The 24,141-nt window shown below is 40.0% G+C and overlaps 1 protein-coding gene across 13 annotated transcripts in view; it reads left to right on the top strand.

Annotated features, from left to right (window-relative positions):
* The window catches only part of LOC124153473 (uncharacterized protein CG43867), a 681,094-nt gene that overhangs the window by 468,649 nt on the left and 188,304 nt on the right, over nucleotides 1–24,141 (top strand). Inside the window, exon 1 of one of the 13 annotated variants that reach the window (XM_046526654.1) lies at nucleotides 2,463–3,532. The exons of the other annotated variants lie outside the window; for them this stretch is intronic. Coding sequence (XP_046382610.1) covers nucleotides 3,440–3,532 — 93 coding nt within the window. The 5' untranslated portion in view covers nucleotides 2,463–3,439. Of the gene's footprint in view, nucleotides 1–2,462; nucleotides 3,533–24,141 lie in introns of those variants that run through there. 13 annotated transcript variants of the gene reach the window in all.

The following is a 24,141-nucleotide window of genomic DNA, read 5'->3' as shown; positions in this document are numbered from 1 at the left end:
AACCATTGATAAAATCATCGAGGTAAAAGCCTGCAAGACAAGTAAGTTAGAAAGTAGTTCCAGGGAAGCTACTTCTGTAATAAATTGTGTGTCATTCAGGAAATAATTTGTGCCAATGAATGTCGAATATGCCTTTATAAATTCGTTATAATCAGTTATTCTATTTTTACGATATATAATTTTTAACAAACCTGAGGCACATTCTGGGAAGTGTAATACTTGCATGGAATGAAGTGACATTTCCAACTACGGATACTTAAATGCGTTCATACGGGACGCAAAATATATCTCCCTCTAATTTGTTCTCAGGCACGCTCGGCTTCGCGGATGGCTGATGCATCTGAGAGTAGCGCACTTAAGTGCCTCGTGTAAAACGGTATTTACCTGCTTCACTGTCCTAGGTTACCTCTTTTTTGTCTCTTGCGAGTGTCTAAAATGAGATTTTTTGATGGCGAACGAATAAATTTTTTTATGTACGTGCTTCATTTTCTTGGGTGATACAAATATTTATAGATTAAACATATTACAGACGCCATGTACGCGAAATTTTAATCTTAAAGCTGAAGGGTGTACTTAGGTACAGTGAAAATTGCGCGGTGCTAAAGGGGTTAATTTCTTACCCAAACACGCGAACTCACGAGCATTGAAATAACTTCTTCTCGAATTTGTTCTTAGGCACGCATGCATTAGGAAATGCCCCACACATCAGGGCGTATATTAAAACGACTTGCATAAAACTGCTTGCGTAAAATAGTAAAAGACCGTGTTTGCATGGGGTATTGTATAGTGCGAACGTTTATACCGAAAATGTGTGCTTTTCTTAATGAAATTACAGTTGGTTTCTATTATATATTCAGTCCATCATAGAATGGGACGAGTATTCATCTTATTTTGTATTTTCAAAATGCTGTGTCCTTCATACAAGATTGCGCGCTTTAGTGTTACAAATTAATGAGTTCTATGATGGAGCCTTATAGTTTTTTTATTCGTGTTATTACGAAGCATTTTCCGTCCTTATTTTGAGCTCTCAGTTCTTTTCTTGCCCTAAAATTTCGCCGTATGAAGGTGTATTGAGTTTTATAATATACATTATAGAACGTTTTCACGTTTTATATCTCTTTCGTTGAATTAATATTTTGAGCATATATGACGGAATTGCATGGTCGGAATCCCATGAACACCGGTATTGAATAGTAATTTAAACTACAAGAAATCATTGCTGTGAATATAGAAATATTATTCATAAATCTCCATAGTTGCTGTAAGTTTTTGAATAATTTCATGCTTTTGTTGGAAATATAAGAGGTAAATTTAGATATGTTTTGGCAAAAGTTCAATGAACTTAATTCTTTAAATAAAATACATATGATTGGAAGTATAAAAATTCCAAAAGGGAATGTTTCGCTTTCGAAAAAATCGATCATGAAGAGTTAGTTAATTTCGGTAACAATAATTGAAGAGTTGATCAGAAGTTGCTGATTGTGCATTTTAATCGCCTGGTATTAGGGTTTCCTTTTATCGAGACAGCTGGGTAACTTTATCGCCTGCGACTTGAAGGAAGACGACAAAAGCGCCTCGTTGACCGCTTATATAACATCTCTCGCGTATCCTTCTCAACCTCCCCGCGCTAGTTTCCGCCGACCCTGGCGGTGCCGCCACGCTGCGCGGAGTGCGTATGGGGCCAGGGGCGGCACCGGAGCCGGTTTCGTCGGCCTGCCCCTGGGAACCCTCGGATTTAAAGACCCCCATACATATCTCTCTCCCTTTCTGCCTAGCGATCCGGCCGCACGTGTCGCCCCCGTCGCAGTGGCCGCGATTCCCGTGGTTTCGCCTCGGGGGTGGGGTGCGGACGATAAGGAAGTGGGACGGTGGGATGGGCGGGTGGGGCGGTGGTGTGGGGAGGATATCGATCCCGTTCGGCGCATGAGCACTCGAGACTTGTCCAGTGCGGATGCGTGGGGCGAGATACTACTATCCCCCTCTACATACGGCCCTTCTACCAGACCGCTTCACTACCCACACCCCTCCCCCTTCAGGCCCTCTTCATCCCTACAGCCGAAAAAAACCGCGCTCTCTTCCTACTCTCTTCCTTCCCTCCCCCCTTTGCCCTGCAGGATACAAGGTCCCAATCGTCCGCGTGCCATACCCCCTCCACAACAGCCCGTGATAGCACGCCCGTGCTCGCGCACTGGAGGGGCGAGCATTGTGTGAGTGCCCGCTGCACAGCAGCCGACAGCGAGCGAGGGAAGAGGGGAGGTCTTGTTTGGGACGGTGGTATGGGGTCGTGGGAAGGATTGGGATTTGGAGAAGGGGGTGTGGGGAGGTTGTAGTCTGTGTATGCATTGGGAGTGTGGGGGGTAACGTTTGGGACGTGTCGGGGAGGAGACTGGGATGGGGGAATAGAGGGGGGGGGGCGGAGGAGTGGAGGAGCGGCGATTCCGAGCCGCCGAAGTCAGATGTTCGCGAACCTCCCTCCTTGCCGCTTCTCTCTGAGATACCTCTCTCTCTCTTCAATCGCCGCGTCTCTCGGCACGTCACACGCCGCGTGCGGCCGCGCTCAACACGTCACTCGCAGAGATACATCACGCTCGCTTCTCCTCGTGTCACGCGTGCACGGCTTCGCCCTACCCTTCCTCCTCCTCCCGCCCCTTCCGTCTGCCGCGGGTACTTCCACGTGGGGCGGCGTATACTCGTTCGTCTCACTTGCTTCGCCGAGGTTTGAGTGTCGCACGCCTCCTTAGCTTCGTGAAGGTCCCTCAGGCCACCAGCGGGACGGCGATGAGGGCCGGTCAAGTCCCTCCGGCAAGCTCTGCCGGTTAACCGATCTGATCGCGACGGTCCGACCCCTCTCTTCCCCCGACCTTCTCCGCTGTCCTCGGCTGTCGTCGTCACCCCAGACTTACGTCGCAGACGTCTCGCGGTCCCCTCCGCGACGCCCCTGTGGCCGTTCCGGCTTCCGATGAGTCGGCCCGTGGCCCCGGAGGCGGGCCGGTGCCTCGCCGACGACGCTAGGGCCTCCAGTGGGGCGGGCTAGGGCTCCGCGTGGAGTGCGCCCCGTTTGACGTCCGCTCCCTGCTGAAGATCTGCTTCCTGTTTTGTCTCCCGCGCTCTCAAGTGCTCTCGCCAAGGTTGACTCGACAGTTCCACGCGCCCCTCTCCATCTAGGACAGTCAGTCAACCGTCTGCGTGAGGAGCGTGTTTCAAGTGCAGCTGGAGAGACTTATTTTCCGGACATTCTCGTCGGGAAAGGAGGAATTTTAATAAACCTCCGTCGTTTCTCAGTGGGGATCCTGCATTTAACCCACGAACCCTCTGGTGTGTGGGGCTAAGTTTGTGGACTGCTTCGGTGTGGACGGTTCTCGACGTGATCGGTCATCCTCTTGTTGGTGTTGGGTGCTTTGCAAGGCAGTTCATCTTTGTGGAGAGCCCGCGGTCGCGGATGGTGCAGGAAGAGAAGGGTGTGATGGGCAGCAACGACCCTGCGGGGGCAGCATCGGCCGGCATGGAGTCTTTGGAGGAACTGTTGCGAAAGGTCAGAGGTCGAGTCGTGTCTGGTGGGCATGGCGAACTGCCCCTTTTTACCCAGTTGTTTATTTGCGTGCCCGTATGTTTGGGGTAGACGGAGAAAGGGAAATGTATTCTCTTCTTCCCTGTTGGATTCTTGAGTGTCAGTGTGTCAAGTGCGTTTTTGACCAGACCAGTTATCCGTTCCCTCGAAAGCTTATTTTTCATTCTCCTGATTCAGCTTGTGGTTGTAATTTTTCCGGTCTTTGGTAGAACATAATGGTACTAAACATACCTCTCCCCTTATCCATATTCTCTCATCATAGCCCAAATTATTTAGTATTGACAAAGTTATTATTATTTTATTGAGAAAATAATTTGTTTGAATTTGATGTATTGAACGTCTGTTGCTGAGATGAGTCCCCCAAATTAATTTATGGAACACACTGCATGGTTTCTGGTGTTCCCAAGGGCACATAAATTGAGTCATGGCGCTTGGGAGAAAGCCAACATAGGATGTGGTCGGCAACGGCTAGCTTAGTGCATAAGATTTTGTGTAGTCTTATGTTACATATTTAGATTTCTAGTAGATTGGCGATTTGAAAAGCCATATACTCCTCTCTAATGGTTCTTAAGCTTTATTCCATAGTTATGATGAAGTGTTCTGGCTCCTCCAATAGTTAAATCAATACCAATTGCTTATTGATGATATAATTAGTGCCTGTTTTAGCGAATTTGTCACCAAAACCCATAAGAACGAGGTATTTACTCTGTGACCCCGTTTCAAATCAACATGTCAATCCTGAAATAACATTGAAGAGCCCAGTTTCCATTCCGACCTTCCGAAATTAACTTTTTTTACTTGTAAACACGTGAGTTGTAATGCAAATTGTTTTGGGGTCATTTTTGATAAATAATTGGCCCATATATGTCGCACGATAATCGTCCTTTTTTTTAGGACAGCGTGTGAATAAGCGGGAAATTGTATTTTCGGAGAATATTTGCCTCATTGTTACTTCCATGGAAAGGTGGTATTAATGAAGTTTTTATTTGTATGCAGGTTGCTTCAGCATTTGTCGAAATATCGCTATTATCATTTATTAACGGATTGAATACTCGAACGTTGATCCTCATTTTGGACGTTGTATACGCATTGCAATTCAATATCGTCAATCTTAGTGAATATTCACAATATACAATATAAAAATTATACTCAGGCCCTCGTACTCTTCTTCGTCCATCATGAGTTTTGAATTAGATGAGAACCTGTGCTAATTGGATATTAATTTTCTGCTTGCTTATTTCGGATAGGATGATTCCATAGCTAAAAATTGACGTGATGCAATTTTGATTTGATTTCAAATATCAGCATTTGATTGCGATTGATTTTTTTCTTCACGTGAATAGTGAATGCCAGACGTTGATGAATATTAGGCAATTGGCGAGCAGTGCTTCTGCTGAGCAATTTTATGTTTGTGTCCAACATAATCATTTTTTTATGAACTTTTCACTTTCTCTTCTCATGATTTCAAACAATAACAGTGATTTTTGCTCTACCTTAGGTATATATTTTTGCCTTCTGAACTGCTGTATGTAGTTGGTGTTTATTTTCGCTTGTTTATTTTGGAGATATATTCTCTGTACTTTCGCTTTCATTTTATTTACAATTAGCTACAGGTGTTGTGATTTTATGATGAAGTTATATGCGCATGAATTTCATCCAATGTTTTCTAAAAAGTGTGTGTCTGGGGATAAGTAGTTTACAACTATTTCATGAAACGTTTTCAAATGTTGGGGGATAAATATTTACGGCAGCCCTAAAATTATTTGGCTATTTTTGTAATTTATTGTCCTTTTATGGCGATGGCTGTCGTTAGATTGCTGTGTGTGACTTCTGCACAAGGCAAACTTTCTTCTTCTTCTTTTTTTACAACTGGGCACGTGGTACTGGGTCAAAGGAAAGGTTTGAATTGTTTGGCTCAACAATCCATCTACCTTATCTCCCGCGTGGGCCTGCTTTCCAGCGTTGCCGCTGAGGCACGTATATCTTTCGCGGCATTTATAAAAATCCTTTTTCGTAAACCTATCTAAAATCTCCATCTAATCTACGTTCCCCTTTTCTTGATTTTCTTACGTAGTGTTGGCCATATAATGGCGAAACTTTTTTGTAATTCCTCTCTAAAAGCAGGGAATATTTCAGCCGAAACATTCTTTAACGTCTGGTGCGCTCTGGTTTTGCTTATCGCTACGTGGTTTCCTGGGTATTTCTTCGTATTCTTATCTCCTCTCCGATCCTGACCGAAGGAATTGAAATAACAGCGGTGAACGCGCCCTAACGGAATACAAATGTAAGTATTTCTAACCTCAGAGTGGAGGTCTGAAATACTGCATGCATCATCTAAATTACTGGCAATATTTGCCCTAGTCGGTGTGATAATGGATGAGAAACAGGGGACAAATGTCCCGAAGGGATTTCATTCGTGGCAGCGAAGAAAGATTTGTGGACTCGTTCCCAATTCCCTTATGGGAACATACTGGTGAGCGGAACGGTGAAGCAGGGGGAGAAAAAACGAGCCGGCCATGAGCCATAAATTGTTCTTCTCCTCCTTTTTATCTGCTGTGCGGTTGTAAATATATGTATGCGTTCTAGTATTTGTATTTGAATTGTTTACTTCGGTTTCACTGGCCTGTTTCCAAATTTTTGGAATATTTTATTGCATTTTGCGAGATTGAAATGATAGGGAACGGATGGAAGTAACATTCTGTCGTTATTGGATTTTATTTTATGCCTCTTGTACATGTCTTTGGAAAGCCCGCGGGTACATTAGGGAAGCTGCATTCCTCCCTACTTTGCCAATATCTCATTTTACAACTTTTGGGAATAGTAATTTGAGTCTAAGTCAACTATTGAGCGAGTCTGCTGGAGAAAATCTATCTGAAAGTAATGAAATGCCTAATTATGCATCAAGTCAATTTATCCATTTATCTCGACTTTTTAGTTCTTACTCTATAATTATTACGGAGCCGACTTGCGACACAAGTGTGCAGCTGTTCACAGTTTAACTTAACATCTGACAGACTAGAAACGGTACATGTGCAGTTTCGTACAGTATCCAATTAGAGGACCTTAGTGATTGCCTATGCAAAATCTGCTATCTCCGGGGTATTTGTAAGATACCCGTGCCGGACGTGTTAAATTCGTCGACGGCTTTTGGTTGATCTATGGAACTTACATTCAAGTGCAATGTTGGTGACATTTCTCCAAATATATTTTGAGAATTAAAGTCACAGCAAGTATTATGTTGTATGGTATTTTGTGAATTCTACGGAACTTATCAGGATGTTGTCAATTTACATGCGTCTTGGATGATTTCCATTTCTGACGATTCACTTTTATGCCTTCAGTCCGTCTATTGACGTTTGTGCGCGACGATTTCAATGATATAAGCGTTTACAATCTCATGACGGAAACGTTACGAAATCTTATTTTTGTGCTATGAAGTGTCTTAGATTTTTATCAGTCCTGTGACTTAGTACGAAGTAGTATTTAATCGCTTCAACTGGTGGGAAAATCATTGCCCTTTTTCAATATTTTCAGGTTTTTGGCCAAATTCTGCACTGAAAATAAATATTAGTTTTTGAGAATCTAAGGTTCAGGATAATGTCATTGACGCAGCTCACGTCTAGGTAATAAGCGTTAGTTTTCGAAATGTAATTGGGGGAATTGGAGTCAATTTTTACCGAGATCAGGTGTCCTTCCCGTTAACATGCCGTATGAAAATCCTATAACACTCTGTGATTTGATGTTTAACCATAAAAATCTGAGCTTGACGGCATTTACAGCCTTGCAAACCCCCGTTGTGAATTCTTATTAAAGAAAGGTGAAGCTATTTTTATTATAATGGAATAAGAAGGCATTCTAGTGTATATTGCTTTGTGTAGACTATTGTTTCGCGACCGTATTTCATTTGTTGGGCGCACTCGGATGACTAAGAAAAAAATACGCTGTGCGCTGCCTTGGTTTTCCATTGTCGAGTGATTGAATTGCGAGTTTAAGGTCGATCGTCCTTTTTTCTCTCTTACGCATGCCGTATTCCCCCCAATCCTCGCCGTGTGCTCGAACAAGGGAGTGCTCCTCTCGAAAAAGAACTTACAAGGGACAGCGTTGATGCAAATGCGGAGGAGCCCCCGAGCGAAGCGTCGGCAGTCCCTGCGGCCATGACCTAGAATCCGAGCCGAGACCCCCTTAAACAGATATGAATGATATTTTGTGCGCGCCTGGCCACCCCTTCCACGAGTTAAAGCCGAAGATAATGTGGGTTTGGGGGAAAAATGGGTGGTTGATTTTTACGTCGTTGTGTTTTGCGGACGTTCATCCTCGGAGGGACTCAAAATGACAATTTTTGCCGCGGTGTACTCGAGCTAGTTACGGGAAGGGGTGGTTCATTTGTCTCCTAGCGTCCGCAAAATCCTGCCTCGCGCCTTTATTTTCTCTCCTGGAAACTGAAAATCACGAGTTCGAAAAGGCGAAAAGGAAATAAATGTATAAATAAATATTACTTAATTCAAAGTGAGTAGCCGAATAATTTTCCCGACAAATGCATTTATACCTTTGCCATTTTTCTGTATCGTTAATGTGATGTAAGATTTTAGTGCATGCGGATTTTGGGGCTATTTCGGTGGAAGTCCATTCAGTTTTGCACACGTACTTCGTTGGTAAGATTATTTTTTTTGCCGTGGTGAATTTTGGCTTGGACTAGGAATGCTCGCTCTTTGTCACTCTGTGTCAGCAAAAATCTCGCGTGGATTCTTTTCGAAGAAAAAGGTCTTTAGGAAAGTTTTAAGTGCGGAGTTTGATTGATCTTAAAAAATAACATATTAATCCTCATTGGCTGCACCTAATTTAAAAATATTTTATAAAAGATGGTAGGTACTAAATATTGATTTAGAGTGAGAAATTGGAGTACTGGGTGAACAATTATGTGCGCACTTAATGTTATTTTATCAGTGTCTCATTAAGAGTATTTAAAGTATTGTCGGAAGTACTGCCTTATTTCCCTTATCTTTATTAATGCCGTTACAATGTAGGATTACTAATTTCCATGCTTAAAATTAGCACTCTTTAAAATACAAGGTTCGCAATAAGATAATTAAAAAAAAATATAATGGGCCAAAGTGCAATTTTAATAGGGATTATCTTTATAAGAAGTGATGCAAGCGGATTTATTAACGAAAATTTTCCATGTAAAACTACCTTAGCCACTAGAAGACCTTTAATAATTCGCGTAATCGAAATTTAGATTCGCTAATATGATAGAGATGTTATTGGCAAGTGTAGCGATCATAATTTTCATTGGCACGAGGAATAAAATGCATGAATGATTGTTTCCATGGATTCTTCGAAGTCCTATCTTGAGAACGTTATTTATATCAGTTTCTAACGTAATTAAAGATCTCTCATCGTTAGTTCGATTTAATATCAAAACAGGACGTCAGGATCATGAATCTCTTCTGGATTGTCAATGACTTGAGTCTCTGGGTATCCGATAGCAACCATCACGTAGTCAGCACCCGAAACAGAAACCTATGTTGGGATTGATCTTCTCATGCATTTCCAATGATTAGTGCTGGTATAAAAACATACTGAAAATTTAAATTGTTAGTTTTCCGATTAGTGCCACTAAATTTTGTGCAGTGGAAGATGTGTGATTTATCTGTATATTCTTGTGCGCTGCACGGTATGTTTATACCATTTCCATACATTTCGTGGCTGGCAAGCTGACAAAGCAATGCCATACTCCCCTTAGGTTGTCTGAAAAATTGTAAATACTGCCCCACCCAGCCCTTATTATCTTTAAATCGCTGATGAATGAAAAATGTTGTGGAGCTAATGAGATGAGCCGTTGACCCTCCCGAATATAGGTGAAGATGGCTGAGGATCGATTCCTCATCACTCCATTTTTTGCTGGTCACGCGGGAAGTTCTCACTTCAAGCCAATATGAAGGTCGCTGGTTTGAGTTCAGCGTGGTAGGTTCTCGTGCACCATATGCGGGGAATTTTTGTTTTAGATTTCCTAGATTAAATCGTCAAAGAAGTTTATTATTTCTGCATTTGTTCACTATTCTTGTGGGTAAAATTGGAGGGAATTGAACTATGGGGAGTGATGGAATAAGATGTATTATGAAATAACTTTTTCACGCGATCAGCGGTGACCAATTGGACCAATTGCTGCCTTGGTGGCCAAATATTCTCTATATTTTGTTACAGCTAACCGTGAATTGCGAGCTTTTCATTAATGCTCCAATTGCGCCTCAATAAATGGTTGGCAAGCTAGATTTTGCAATTGTCGGAATTCTATTTTAGGGACCGAAATGAATGGATAAACCCAGAAGTTCATCCGTAAAAATGGAAAAATAGTGACTTTTCGTACCTAGATTTAACTACAAAAATGCCTTTTCATATTATAGTGATCCTATAAAATTCTGTCAATCGAAGTAAGCCTATAAGTGAAAGGCGTATAAATGATTATTAATCATTTAATTGCGCCCGGTCGCGAGGATAATGGATCAAAGTTTTAATCGCGTGACTGTATTGGACGAATACTTTGTGTCATCAAACTACTACCGCTGTCGATGCAAGAATATGTATACGTTTCAGATGCCACATTGCTCAGGATTTGGCATTTTTTTCAGGACCTATTTGTCCTTAAAAACATGCGCTATCATTTTGCAATTATCAGAATAAGGAGAAAAGACCATTCTCAACATTTATCTGTACCTTATTTATAAAGAACGTACTTCTGTACTTAACGAGTTATTGAAGGGAGTGTCTTCCGTCCTCTTAATGATCCGTCCAAAATTTTTGACCCAAACCAAGTGACAAAAAAACCCCTTCATGTCGGTATCGTTTTGAGTGAACTCCTTCGTCCCCTACGGATGTTACATCTCAACTCTTGAAACCATGGTCGGTCGTAAAGTAATTTTTTTGAATATTTTTAAAATTGCCTTTGCTTTAATTTTAGCATAATTGGAAAAGAGAGCTTGAACTCTCTAATCGGGGATCCTGTCCGTGTTTCTAAAACTCGCCGGAAAGAGGGACATCCCGCCCGGATAGTCATGCGACCTCTGGGCCGAGAGTCTCGGGTAAGATTAGGGCGATGTTGACGTCGGTCGCCCACCGCCACGCCCTCGCCTTTCATGTGGCTCGTTTCGTGATCCATCATGGCAAGTGGTGGTTTTTGAGGTAGGCCGTTGCCCTTCCCACTTAAAATCCCACGAGGAGGAGAGGAGGCTGGTCGTGCAGCCCTAGGTCAGTGATGATGGCGAGGGCTCCGGCGGATCGCGTGCGAAAAAATTGAAATAAAAAGAAGGGAAAATGGAAAGAAAATACTTTTTTTTCACTAGCGAGTAAATGCTTTATTCCCCGTGCAGAAGGCGTATCCGCAAGGACGGTTAAATTAGCGAATCACGTTGAAATTGACGCTGATAAGAATTTATTGTTTCAAGACCGTGGCCGAAACTAATGGGGAAATGAGTTGAAACGCGAAGCTTTCGTGGATGGAAAATTTCGCTCCGCTCTGGCAAAAGCTTTTAGTCGCGAAGCTTGAGTTTTATTTTTCGGTCGGCGGCGATGGAATTATCGTCGGTTTAAAACGGGGCCAAAATGAAGAAACTCAATGCCGACGTCCTTCCTCGTCGCTGACCGAAAATATTTAGCCGTTATGCTCCAAGTTATCCTCCCTCAGTCTCGTAAAAGGATATGAAGGATACAATTTTCAGGCCCTCCTCATGTCAAGTGCATTTTCGGTATATAATTATCACTAGTGAAAATCTGTCTCTCATGCTCACGAGAGTACACTTAGCCGCCGGGACAGCTTTCGTGTAGTAGAATTTAACTGCGGTGGCAAAAGCTGGGCCACCTTCAGCAAAATTTTGGATAACATATCCTTTTCGGTAAGCATTTTATATATTTTTTTTCAACGCATTATCGTTAAAGTAAATTTATGTTAATTTTTGATCTTGTTTCTTGCCTGCCGCCGGTGTAAGAGGGAGGGAATGGGTTATTATTTCAATGGTTTTCATTTTGCTAGATTTCTTTCAAGTGAAAGCGGAAAAGGATTTTTTCTGCCAAACTCAAAGTATTGATTCCCAAGTTGCTGGTGCCTCTGAACCCTTTTTAGCCGTTGGAAACCGCTGTTTCTACTTGTTCCAAAGAATGACTTGCAGAAGCCGCCATTTTTTTAAACACGCGGTTTTGAAGTAACGTTTAATTTAGACAAATAGCGGTCTCCGTCAAAAGCCATTCAATAGATTAAGTTTACGGTGGAAATTAGTCTTCTGCATAATGGTATCGCTTGTAATTAGCCGAATCGATCCATGGGAGTGAGGTTTGTGTAATTTCTGGAAGGGCCTAATTTTGCTTGAATTTCGATACCCAAATTTCACAGCTTCAGTCATTTGGACGGAGGGTTGGAAGTGGCTAATGTTAAGGGAACTTTATGGAGAGCATAAAGTTCGTAAATGACCAGCTGTAACTTCAGGACATCATTAGCATTAATCACTTTAAAACCTCGGAAGATTAATATTCTACTTGGGTTGGTGATTTAGAAGTTCTGTCGTTAAAATTACTTTTTTCTTGATTCATTCGTTCCTATATTTCCATTGAAAATGTTTTTGGGTTTTAACTGTAATATCATGCATACATTATATTTTATAACTAGTTTGTTACATTATGGAGTTTCTTCTTTGCTTTTAAAGTAGTTGTGTATTTTTTTACCTTGGAGAACGTTTTTTTGGTTGCTGGAATTAGCGATGTGTGAAATGACTAAGTTATAACTCTGATTGGCTCCGTTAATTTGGACAAGTGTTAGTGGAATAGTATCAGTAGGCATTCTCTAGTAAAGAATGGCATGCCATTATTTCAAGTCCCTACATAGATTGATCAAGAATTTACTTGCAAGTATTTCAACGTTGAAATTTCTGAATCTTTGTGAAAATAATTGTAGTGTAAATACCTTAATTATCTCTTATGATTAATTAAAAGCTTAAGTGGTTAATCAATTGCTTAAATAGAGCGTGTACTCGGCGATTTTTATCACTATAATCTCATTTTTAAAATATTTACTGAATGCTACTTGATCGCTCATTTGCTTTCCTCGATAGTTCGCACTATTAATCGCTCGCGTGGTGAGGGTTTAATGGTTTAGGTAGAAAATGGTGCACTTATTTTGTGAATTTGTAAGTTTTCTTTGTGTGCTATATTTTTGTCAAATCGGATTTAATACGTAGATCCTTTGTGTGAAAAGTAAATATATCATTTTCATATTGGCTAAATATCGAGTTATTAAGTCATCAATACCAGTCTTGCACCACAAAATTCGTAGGTACCAAACCTCTCGATCACAGGCTAGATTTTTTTGTTTGAAGAAGCTCTCGTAATATTTTCGCCCATAGATAGTCTGTGTGTGAAGAATGTTGTTTTATGGGAAGGATTTTTAGAGTATTACTTTTTCTCTATCTATATTGTGTAGCTACAGACTATCATTGCCTTATTTTCAGTGACTCGAATTCCCTTTGTTAAAATTGATGCGCTTCATATGAACTTATCTTACTGATAAACGATTTAAATGGTTTGTCCAATTCTTGTTGGTTGATCAAGTACATTTCCATTCAAATGAAAAAGAGCCCTGCATTCATCGTATATCGCTAGCTATGAGATTAAGGGATCTTTCGGAATACAATCGCAACTTTTCCTGCCATCGTTTTTTTACGCTATCTTCCAGAGATACTGCAATGGTACCAGTCTCCATTGTTTGACGATATCATACCGTAAATCGTCTGGGATAAAATTTACCTCAAGAGTTTTTAAAATTTGTATTACTCTTGTACGTTCGGAAAGGTGAAGTTATTGTAGTAACGCTTTAGTTTTTGTTAAAGCTTTTTTCTTTCGATTTCATGGGCTTTTCTCGATTTCGCTTTACATTCAATCGAGGGGCTTTATAATTTTATGAGCCTTGAAGTAAACTTCCCGCTGATGTCCCAGTTGATAGAATTTCAGTGATTATTTCCAAAATAGTGTATTTAATGCAATTTTACATTGATCACAGACATGATTATTTTGAGTTGTGTGAAACAGTGGTATTGGAACTTGTATTTTAAAAGGAGAAATTATGTTAATTCATCGACCATCCTGACGAAATGAAGAGTTCATTGATGCATCTAAGTTTATCATGTATATAACGTGCTTGCTTGCATAGCTCCGGATTTTATTATCTTTGAATTCGTCAAGGCAATAATCTCCTCCTTTTGAAGCCTCCTTATGTATGATATTTTATTCGAATTCTGCCCTATAAATGTTGGATCTTGGCTGCGGTCAAGGAGTCAGATGTCATTAACCTAGCACAGCCATTTATTTTTGAAAATCTGAAATGTGATGACGTTAGAATTTTGAACTCATTATGCTCAATTTTTTCATTTTTTAGAAGTAAAAATGCTGAGTGCCTATACTGATTTTACCGATATTTTCTGTTGACCAATACCTTTCGAAAACCAGTTGTCGGAAATTCAGTCTCTCGCTTCATGTTGTTACCCGAAGATTGGTTTGGATGTGTAAGAGTACAGGTTACAACAGAATCAGCCTCTGGTGGGTACATAAGTTTTATACATTCATTGCAAGAGAAGCAATCCTTGCAATACGTCGTTTCCACTCATCGTATGGATTTTTAATTACGAATGTACTAGGAGTCTGGGTGAAGCATTTATACATTCTAGAGGTCTCACCCGGGCTGTATCCTTTCTATCAGTAGGCAAACGATCAATGCTCTGGGCCTCCACGCATCCCTAACGAATGGAAAGTGATTATATTTGAATGCCGTCTACGGGAGCAGGTGGATTAAGTAAAAATTGGCTTTTTAATGAATGTTTCATGTCCAGCTGGTTACATCGACCTTACAATCCGTTAGATTCCCGTTCTTTTTGGTTTCATTATTCCAGTGCGTATTATTGGCTGTTCTGGATTTAAAATGCTTTTGATCTCTTGTTAGGTCTGTATCTTTTTCATGTTATTTTAGATATTTTTTTTCAAAACAGTTCTTTTCTTAAAGATTATTTTTTTCGTATTGTAAACCAATGCCCATTTCCGGCAATGTGGTTGGTATGTCATGTTTCTCGGAATTTGATTCCTTTGGAGGATGCTGCAGACGTAAACCCAGGAGGCGGAGGCATTTCAGGATTCTTTTTTCTCTAAGTTAAAAGTATAAGGAAATATGAGATGACAGACATATGTTAGGGCTTCTTTGCTCAATGAAATTGCTTCTAAAAATCTTGCGAGCGTATAATTTCCTCATGAGAGCTTTTGCCGTACTTTAAGGTCTTCGTTCATATGCTGTTGCATTTCCATCTCCATTTCTCGTCGTCGATGCTTAACTAATAGAATAGGGCTGCGTCACAGTGCTGCATCGGTGAATCTTCCTCAGTTTCTAGTGCATGGAGCTTCTTTGACGCCAGCCTCCGCTCAGCTCCCCCATCTGATAACCTTTTATTTTTCGTAGTCCTTTGTCCCTTTGCTTATGCGGCAACGTTTGGGGGAAGTCGTATCAAAAATACGACTGCTCTACAACTGGGGCCTTTTAATTTCCTGAAGGCATAATCTCAAATCCTTTTGTCCCGTGACTTCCATTGTATCGTGGTGAGGTCAAAGGCATTTCCTCGAAAAATGTTTCTGCCCAGCTTGTTTCTAGAGCTTTACTATTTCCATCCCGCCGAGCATTGCGGCGATTCGAAAATTTACGAGGTAATGCCATCAAGATTTTTCATCCTTGTCGTTTGAGGTTGCAATAATGACTATAGCTCTGACCTTTATGAGTTCGCGGGGTTAATTTTAACCAAGGGGTTCTTCTCTGCGAGTTCTCGGCGCCTTATAGGTTTCATTGGCGTTCGTGGGTGGGCTTTCATTGCTCAAGTTTCTTCATAAGGTTCTTGCCGGCCACCCGGAAAAATTTATCGCCTTGTCTTCATGATTCATTTAGCGGTGTCATGAAGGACGGATCGAGACGCCAGGACCACGAGTTCAATCTGTGACAAGGGTGAAGTCATCAGAGATGTCTTGACCCTTGTCACGCGCTTCAGAGGTCTGTATATTGTTTTCTAATCGTTGTGTCTCTATGAGTGGTTTTCAATTGTTATTCGCAAATATGATTTAACCGACCATTTACATGCCGTCATTAATGAGGCGAAGTATCTTCTAAGTGTGCAGACATCCATGCTTTCGACACCACTCCAATTTAGAATATGCAGTACGTTCATCATCATCATAATCATCATTAGTCAATAATCCTAAGACTGGTTTGACGCAGCTCTCCATTCCTCTCTCCTATCCGCTAGTCTTTTCATAGCTACGTATTTCTTCTCCTTTACATCCTTTATAACCTTTGTAACTCATTCCTGGCCGTCCCTTCCTCTTCTTCCCTTCCACCTGACCTTCTACAATTGTTTTCATCAGGCCATCATGTCTCATAATGTGGCCAACTAAGCTGCCCGTCTTCTGCTTGCAGCTTTTAAAAATATACCTTCCTTTTATCATGCCTATCGTATACCAATATCATGCCTATAATATCCTATATCATACTGTTTTTGAAGATATCTTCAGTGAAAAAGGCCTGTCCTTGTGCTTTTTCGAACGAACACTCCTACAATTTCATGATAAACTTATGTGGCCGTTAAAACTAAGGCAATTCGTTGTTAAAACGCTTGAATATTTCTCATAACACTTGCTTGTTTTCCTCATCAGGTTAAGAGATCGAAGTTTAACGTGCCACGGGAATGAAACTGGTTAATGAAGCTAGGCCGTAGAGTGATCGTAAATGGATTTTACTATGTTTCACGTTTATTAAATACGTTTTGTATATTTCCAAATTTCACCGTAATAATCAGGATAAAATTGAGCCCAGATGAGTTCATTAAGTCGTGGTCGCTTATTGACATCTTCTTGAAAAATATTTCCACTTTTTGCCATCATCAAGCTGGAAGAAACTGCAAGACTTGCCGTTTTAGTTTAGTCAATGGTTGATGATTTGACGATTTAGTTTAGTCATTGGTTTCCAAGGATATTATTTATTTCTGTCTCATTGTATGCATTAAAAGAAATATCTGGTGCTTTCAATCCTGGGAGCTTACTCGCAGATGGCTTGGGTACGATGTGAATGTAGATTTCGCTCCTGGGAGTGTAGCGGGGGCGTTAAATCGATGGTTGGGCCAAGCTTTTCCGCGAACTGAAGTGTGATTCAAGAAATTATTTCCGTGTAAGGGAATCCCATAACCATAAATCCTGTCAGCATTCTCTCCCTTCTTGCATACACATTGGTAAATTAAGTTGCCTTTGTGGCGACTGTGCCGTACAGCTAAAAAGGCTTAGACTGGAGGCTCTGATTTTTCTGTGGGAGTATTTGTCGTGGTTTTTTTCAGGTTACGCATGAAAGATCGTGGATTGAATTAGATGAAGTTGAAAAAATATGCTTTTTAGAGGCGAATTTGTGTCAAAATGCGGTGCTTTTTCTTGGCCCCAGCTCCGACCTAAAGTGAATAAAAATCATTAATCTTTGCTATGGAAGTTTTTCCGTGTCACGTTAGCCATACTTTACCTGATTTCGTGGGTATTTATTCAATTATACTTTTTTCTACGAAATTTATCGATGGAGCTGAGTTAAATTGTATTACTTTACATGAAATGTATGGTATGTGCATGTAAAACTCATTATGGTGTTGACCGTAACAATTGACCATTTTTTGCATTGGAATAGTTTTGGCTCTTATTCTCTAGCTCCACGCGAGGTTACTCAGTCGTATTGGCCGAGGTTTCGGAAAACGACTTGTCTTCCATCCTCTGGGCGTGTTACTGCCTGAATGTCTAAATTCACATTGATAATAATATAAAAACTGCATACCAATAGCATTTTTATATTCCTTTTTGCTATCCTTCGTGGGTAATTTTATTGTTCCATGGATGAAAATATCGAGGCATTACATTTTATCCGCGGAATATTTTTGGCGAGTCTAGATTGTAATGAAGATGATTCTCAAAGTGACTCTTAGTTAAATATTAGTGATATCATGCATAGCTAGATTAACCTACTGAGCTTCACACTTTTTCCTTTCCCCAAATTTCGTCTTCTTTTCCTCATTCGAGAAATATTTTAATCTAGTTATCTATAAGTTTATAAGTGTATTTTCATTATCAAAGAATTAGTTCTTGGCTAATTTACACTCTCCTGAATTTACTTCCCATGTTGAATGATAGAAAAAATCTTCATGGACATTTTTTACCCTCCTCGACCAAATTTTTAGCAATTTAACTTCATTTGGGCTTTATTTATGGCGAAAAGAACCGACACCATTGTCGATATTATGGAATAAAAATTTGATGTTGCGGGATCAGTTTTTATGCTTTGAGTTATCACGGTTTATTTTTTGTCCTAGCTTCATCATCAAAGATGTACTGATCTCGATTGTTTTTTGAGATAAGTACTGGTGCACCAATCGGAGGATCTATGTTTTGCGGCTGTATCGCCAAAGAAGCATTGTTTTCGTTCCTGGGATGGAGTATTTAAGTGGTTTCAGTTCATACTTATATCTGAAGGCATTTAAACACGTGAGTGAAAAGTCGCGCCTCTTGCAATGTAGCGGAGAAAGCTGTCGGAGCACACATACGCCGCCGCACACATATTTCGAACGAAAAAGGATATTCTGTAGGCTTATAAAGAGTGCCGGAGAGGGCGTAACGTTTGAATGGGGTCACGACTTGATTGCGAGGCCTTTTCGAATTCGCGCCGCCGCGGCCGCGTTTCTTTCTTAAGGAAATCTCCATGGCAGCAAGCATCCCGATGTTTTGCGCACTGTAAATAGAACGGCGTCGCATCGGTCTGCAAGAGCAGCATTGTTTTTTCCCATACGGGACTGGGGAGGCTGCGGCCGGTGTTAATTAAAACTTAAAAACGGTCTCGGATCTTTCCCTTACGGGATCCTCTGCGGAATGGAAGACCCTGATAGCCCGGAGCGGCACGTCGAGTCGGGGGTCCAAGTTATTAAGCATTGTGTGAGCGTGTTGTGAGATGTGGGGTGATTTGGATCGTTGCGTTGTTGTTCTCCGCGAGGACACTCTTGAGTCCCCAAGGGATGTAAGGGTCCGTAATGGCGGTAAGCACCAGTTCCGAGGGAGCCCTTCGGTCGTCGTCATCCCCGTGTATACTCATCAGGTTCCTCTTTTGAAGTTCTCCCATGTCCAACGCCTAAGAGCAGTGTTGGCGCGCCACAAACGTTGGCATGAGACACTCCGTTTCCGTCCTCACGTTATCAATGTGAAGCGGCGTGCGAAAAGCTCAATTTCAGACTGGTCCCGGTATCGCCAATTGCTTTTTCGGTCATCGTTTTGTATCGCCATGCGTGCATGTTTATGTATTCAAGGTTCTTTTAAGTGTGAAAGTGAAAGAATAGAATTAGTGGCAAAGAGAGAGGGAGAGAACCGGTGCAAATACTCCTGCTGATATTTTTGCATAGATGGAAGGAGCGTTCTTTTCATAGGGATGTTAACCACGGGGAAAATCTCAGAGAGGGCCATGTTCCGGTGTTGCTAACTTACACCGTCCCAATGTCCGCGCGAGATTCTCTCGATCATGTAGTAGCAATTGTAAGAGGTGCAAAACCTGGAATTAAATACAACGTATTTTTTCTGCTGCTTTTTTAATTTCTGCTGCACACAATTCAATTCAAGGCTTTTCTGTAGATTACCCGATAGAGTAAGCTTTTAATGAAAGATATCGCAATATTTTTATTAATGGTTATCCAGTCGGAAGTTACTTTGTAGTGCGTCTCATTTTAGCCTTGAATTGTTTGCCTCTAATTAAAGCTTTTCAAATTGTCAAACAGTGCGAAAGGCTGGAAAAATAAAGGTAACTACTCTTTTGGGCTCAAAGCCCGTTAATTGCTTATACAGGGTAATACGTTGGACTGTTTCGTTGACGTTAGACTGGGGCCATTAGGGTCGTATTATCAGACCGCTTTGAGTAAACTAGCGGAGTAGATGTCCGCTCTCAGCCCACCCGTTCCTTGTATTGTATTCTCCATCAAGTTTGTATTTATCAATTAACTGGATTCTGTTGCCATATTAGCTCAGCATCGTGATTGGAACAGCCTTTTGGAGTTGCCTATTAGAATCCTTACGTTTCACTTTCAACACGACAGCTAAGCTAAGAATCCTTTACGCTTGCATTCTTATTTGTCGACAAGGTGCCTCTTAATATTTGGAAATAATTATTTGTGTTTTGCGTTTCAGGGTTAATTCCTTATCACTCACTGACAATAGGAACGCTTAAGTTAGGAAAATAAAATAACTTTGCTTCCTACAAATTATTTAATCAAATCTATTTGGATTATTAAAATTATTAAAAATTGGAATTCTACAAAGCAAAGGTCTCAACCATTCAGTGCATCGCCGTAATTCTACTTAAAAACACTACCCCTTGGACTTCTCCACCTGTATTATCCTTCTGTAGTTATACATGTACTATATTGCTAGTTTTAAGCAGGCAGTGATCATTTCAATATTCCGCTTTTCCTTTTCGTAAAAAAAGGGAAAGGTTTTCGGATAGATTTATCAAAGGGATTAATTTACGAGTAATGTAATCGTAATCAGATTAGCTCTCCGGTTTTATCCGTAAATTGTGTGGTGTTTGAGCTAAGCTTTACCGGCATTATTATATTGCTGTTACATTATATAAACACTGGAAATGAATTATTGTTACGTAGTGAATTAAATGCATCCATAATGTGATCATAAATAATAATAATGTGTTCATTTTCTTTTGGCTTTATCGTAACGTCATAAGGTAGTAAAACGGGCAGTGTATAATAGTTATATTTTTCGCTTATATCAATATTATTTATGTAAAGCTTTCAAAAATTAATGCGTGACGCTGAGTGCAACCGTGCGTGCGATTATTTCGCGAGAATTTGGAATAATAAGGGTAATTATTAAGCTTTTGATCTCTTAAATGTGAGGTACTGATGAAAGAAATTAAAGGATATTAAAATCCCCTAGAATGCATATTCTTGAAGGGCGTTTTTATAAAAGCTCGAGAGGGATTCTTTGCGAGAAGAAAATCGATTAAAAGGGTCTGAGGTAAGATAGCAGTAAATTGGTGGAATTTCACCCCCTTTTTTTCAGAAATCTCATTTTCTTTCCCTTTTCTGATTCTTCGTTGTATAATTCAGCGCTGCCTGGTTTATGGCGTTGTGTGAATTTATTACGCAGCAGTTAATTGATTGTCGTAAATCTTTTTGGTTTGGAACAATTTAAGTGTTTATGGTAATTTAGTTATGAATTTTCAGTCTACCATGTAAGCGAATTATGAACCTACCCCTGACTTCTTGCATGGTTTCAGTATGTGTTGATTAATCTTTGCCTACATTAATTAATTTGTAACAAAACGATATACGTATAAGAGAGGCGTTACCACTTAAAAAATATTTATATGCTATATACTTAGTGAAAAATTAATTATTTCCCGACCCGTTGCAGCCATCGCTCTTTGTGTGAGCTTCTTGGTGGCTCCGTTAAGGCATGGGCGTAGATAATCTGCGGATAATCCTTGGTTTTTTCCTTTAAAGTAGAAATTTAGTCTTTTTGATGCTCTGCACGAGGCTGTTTGATCATTGGGTATGATAAATTTAGTTTTGAGATAACTTAATTTTCTAAATTATCCATGTAAACTTTCTTGTTTTAGTGTTTATTTAGAAATTGTTTGGTGCATGAAAATACTAGTCCATGCTATTCAGGAGGAGGGCATTTTGACCTGCATTAATCATTTTAATGATTAAGTAAATGTGAAATGTCGAGTTACTCTTATTGAATCTTTGATTTCATATTCATTCATCTATAGTTTCATATGAATATTTATTTTCCGTGTTGTGTCCGAAATGTCAAGATTTATTTCTGTTAGCTACGTTTCTATGCGATAAGAACTCGGCCTACGTTCCTCTTTGTTGATTTGGATGAATAGATAGTGACCATATTTTATTTGCGGCTCAATAATTTCTGGTAATAGAGAGGCTCTTTTCTCAATTTCGCTGCTCACATTTTCTCTTTCTCTCCACTAGGGAATTTATATGAATTGCCGGTGGTGACGAATTCCATTAATCCTCGTGGTTAATTCATGCCTATTATTATTAGTAATTATGCCGCGTGAATCGTTCTCCTTGACTCACGAAACTATTATTCTGTTGAGTTAGCGTTACTAATTAATTCATCGAAAGGAGGTAAATTATTTCACGAATTCAAATGCTCGCATTCATATTTGGATGCCGAGTGCGTGGGTGGGGGACCAGTTGTGGGCGTCTCCTTTGTAGTCCAGTCACTCTTTGTGTATTTAAGGGGGGAATGCACGTGCACGTGTTCAGTAGTCTTCTCATTGTTGGTCGCCATTTTTGATAGTAATTCCCTGTGCACATTAATTTTCACGTTCCCTCTGTCTGCTACGCTGTATCTATTCGTTGTTTGATGCCATTTTGGGTGGCTGCAGCGGAAGCATTGAATTTAAGAAGACGCATCAATCCCACTCAACCTCTCGAACGTGGTCTCTCTTTTGGTTGCATGGTCCTTTTTGATTCAATTTAACATATCTTTAAGTTTTCAGGGTCTGTAGAGTGAAAATAAGTGTAAATTTCCTGAATTTTAAAATTAAAAAATCAACACGAGGAAATACATTGGTAAAATGTGAGAATTTTAGATGGAGGAAAATAGCCGACGCCAAGCACACGGGATATTTCATGATAATAGACAAATTTTTAACATCATGTTATGCGTCAAGAAAAATGACGGGTCTTGGGGTATTGCATCCTCTTTCAGTTCATGCGTAGCGCTATTATATAAATAAGGGAGGAAACTTTCAGTTCTTATTTTCCCCTGATTGTTTTAATGTATTAATTTGAAACTTTGATTCAATTTTCAATTTGTAATTGGGAAAGAATCGACCGTTTCAATTATCTCTTTTTATAATGGTTCATTATTGAGAGCAAAAGCAGTAAAATCAATTTCCTTAATGATATACTTGATCGCTCGTAAATTTTACCTAAATGCTGGTATATATTATAAAAAATACTCCTTTTATAGTTTCTCCCTTTCCTCTAATCCGATATTTTGCAATTCCGTAATCATCCGCTTTTTAGCACGAATGTTTCTTATAGCATATAATTTTTGTTTTTTTTCCCCGGCGAACAATTGCAGTGAAGTTTTCTCGGGTTTCGCACCGGGTCAGGTCCTCCATTTCTCCTTCCAACGTTTCGACGGAAAACTCGCCCATCGTCATCAGGGATTCAAAAAACCAATATGACGATGGGCGAGTTGTCCGTCGAAGCGTTAGAAGGAGAAATGGAGGACCTGACCCGGTGCGAAACCCGAGAAAACTTCTTATTGCAAATTTCAATCATTTGGATGTTTACTTTATGAATTCACTAACTTTATTTATTTACCACCATTTACAATTAACATTAACAATTTATCATTTTTGTTTGCCAAGTACACTATTACAATCCGTTTCTATTTTATAGATATTGGTAAAATTTTATCATTTCCATTCTCTTGAAATTTTGATTGTTGAATTTACCCAAAGGAGAAAAGTCTTTGAAGAAATTTGTAACGTTTCAATTTTTTTTCAAAATCTCGCCCGACTTATTTACACAGCTCTGTCGGTACAATAACATCTGCCAAAAACTAAATTAAATACGCTGTGGATGTTCTGTACTACTCATTTTTTTAAAACTAATTTTCCCTCTAGGATTAATTACGAAAATTAATTGATGCTAACTGAAGTGGAATACTAATCTTTCCGTATTTTTCTAGCATTGGGTGCGTTGCATATATCAGAGGTCCTTTCACTTGGAAAAATAAAAATATATTTCCCATAATTAGTGCACAATGCACCAATTCTAAGTCATCAAATCGATGTGTTGCCTGTTATTCCCCTTGGATTAACTCTAGTTTCCCTATAGTTGTATGTATACCGTGGACGTTTTACTTCGATCATTTTTCGGAGAAACGAAGCAATGCCGTAGCTGTGGTTTTCTGCGGCTACAGATTATCTTAGTGGTGGAACCTAATACCTATGCATCTCTTGCAATTTGCATGCATCACGTATGAGGGGTTTGATGCTACAGATAGGCGCATCTTTTTGTAGGATATCTCAACGGTGCCTTGCTTGTAACCCGATTTTACATTTCGCACCCGAGACGCTGTTAACCCTCTCGCTCCTCCCATCTTCCGTGCTATTCCTTCAGCTCGTCTCTTGATTCTCCCTCTCTTCGGAAATGTTTATCTATTTAAAATGCGTATTCAAATTGGCATAAATATAATATTAAAGATATGACAAAATAGCTATAGAGGTTGCTACAATGCTGGTGATCAGAAGAACGAATTGGTGACGGAAGACGTCCTGCCTACATCTTTTAATTTCCCTGGGAGGAAGCAGACATATATCCATCACAGTTATGGTACCTTAAAATCTTACAAAATATCCTTCTCGAAAGGGGATGAGATCACGAAGAGGAAGAATTTATGAATAACCATTTATGTAATTGGTTTTCTCATCAGTT

This window comes from Ischnura elegans, chromosome 2 (assembly GCF_921293095.1).
Source record: "Ischnura elegans chromosome 2, ioIscEleg1.1, whole genome shotgun sequence".
Classification (NCBI taxonomy): Eukaryota; Metazoa; Arthropoda; class Insecta; order Odonata; family Coenagrionidae; genus Ischnura; species Ischnura elegans.
Note: the sequence above shows the minus strand (reverse complement) of the source record. Positions and strands in the feature narration are given on the sequence as shown.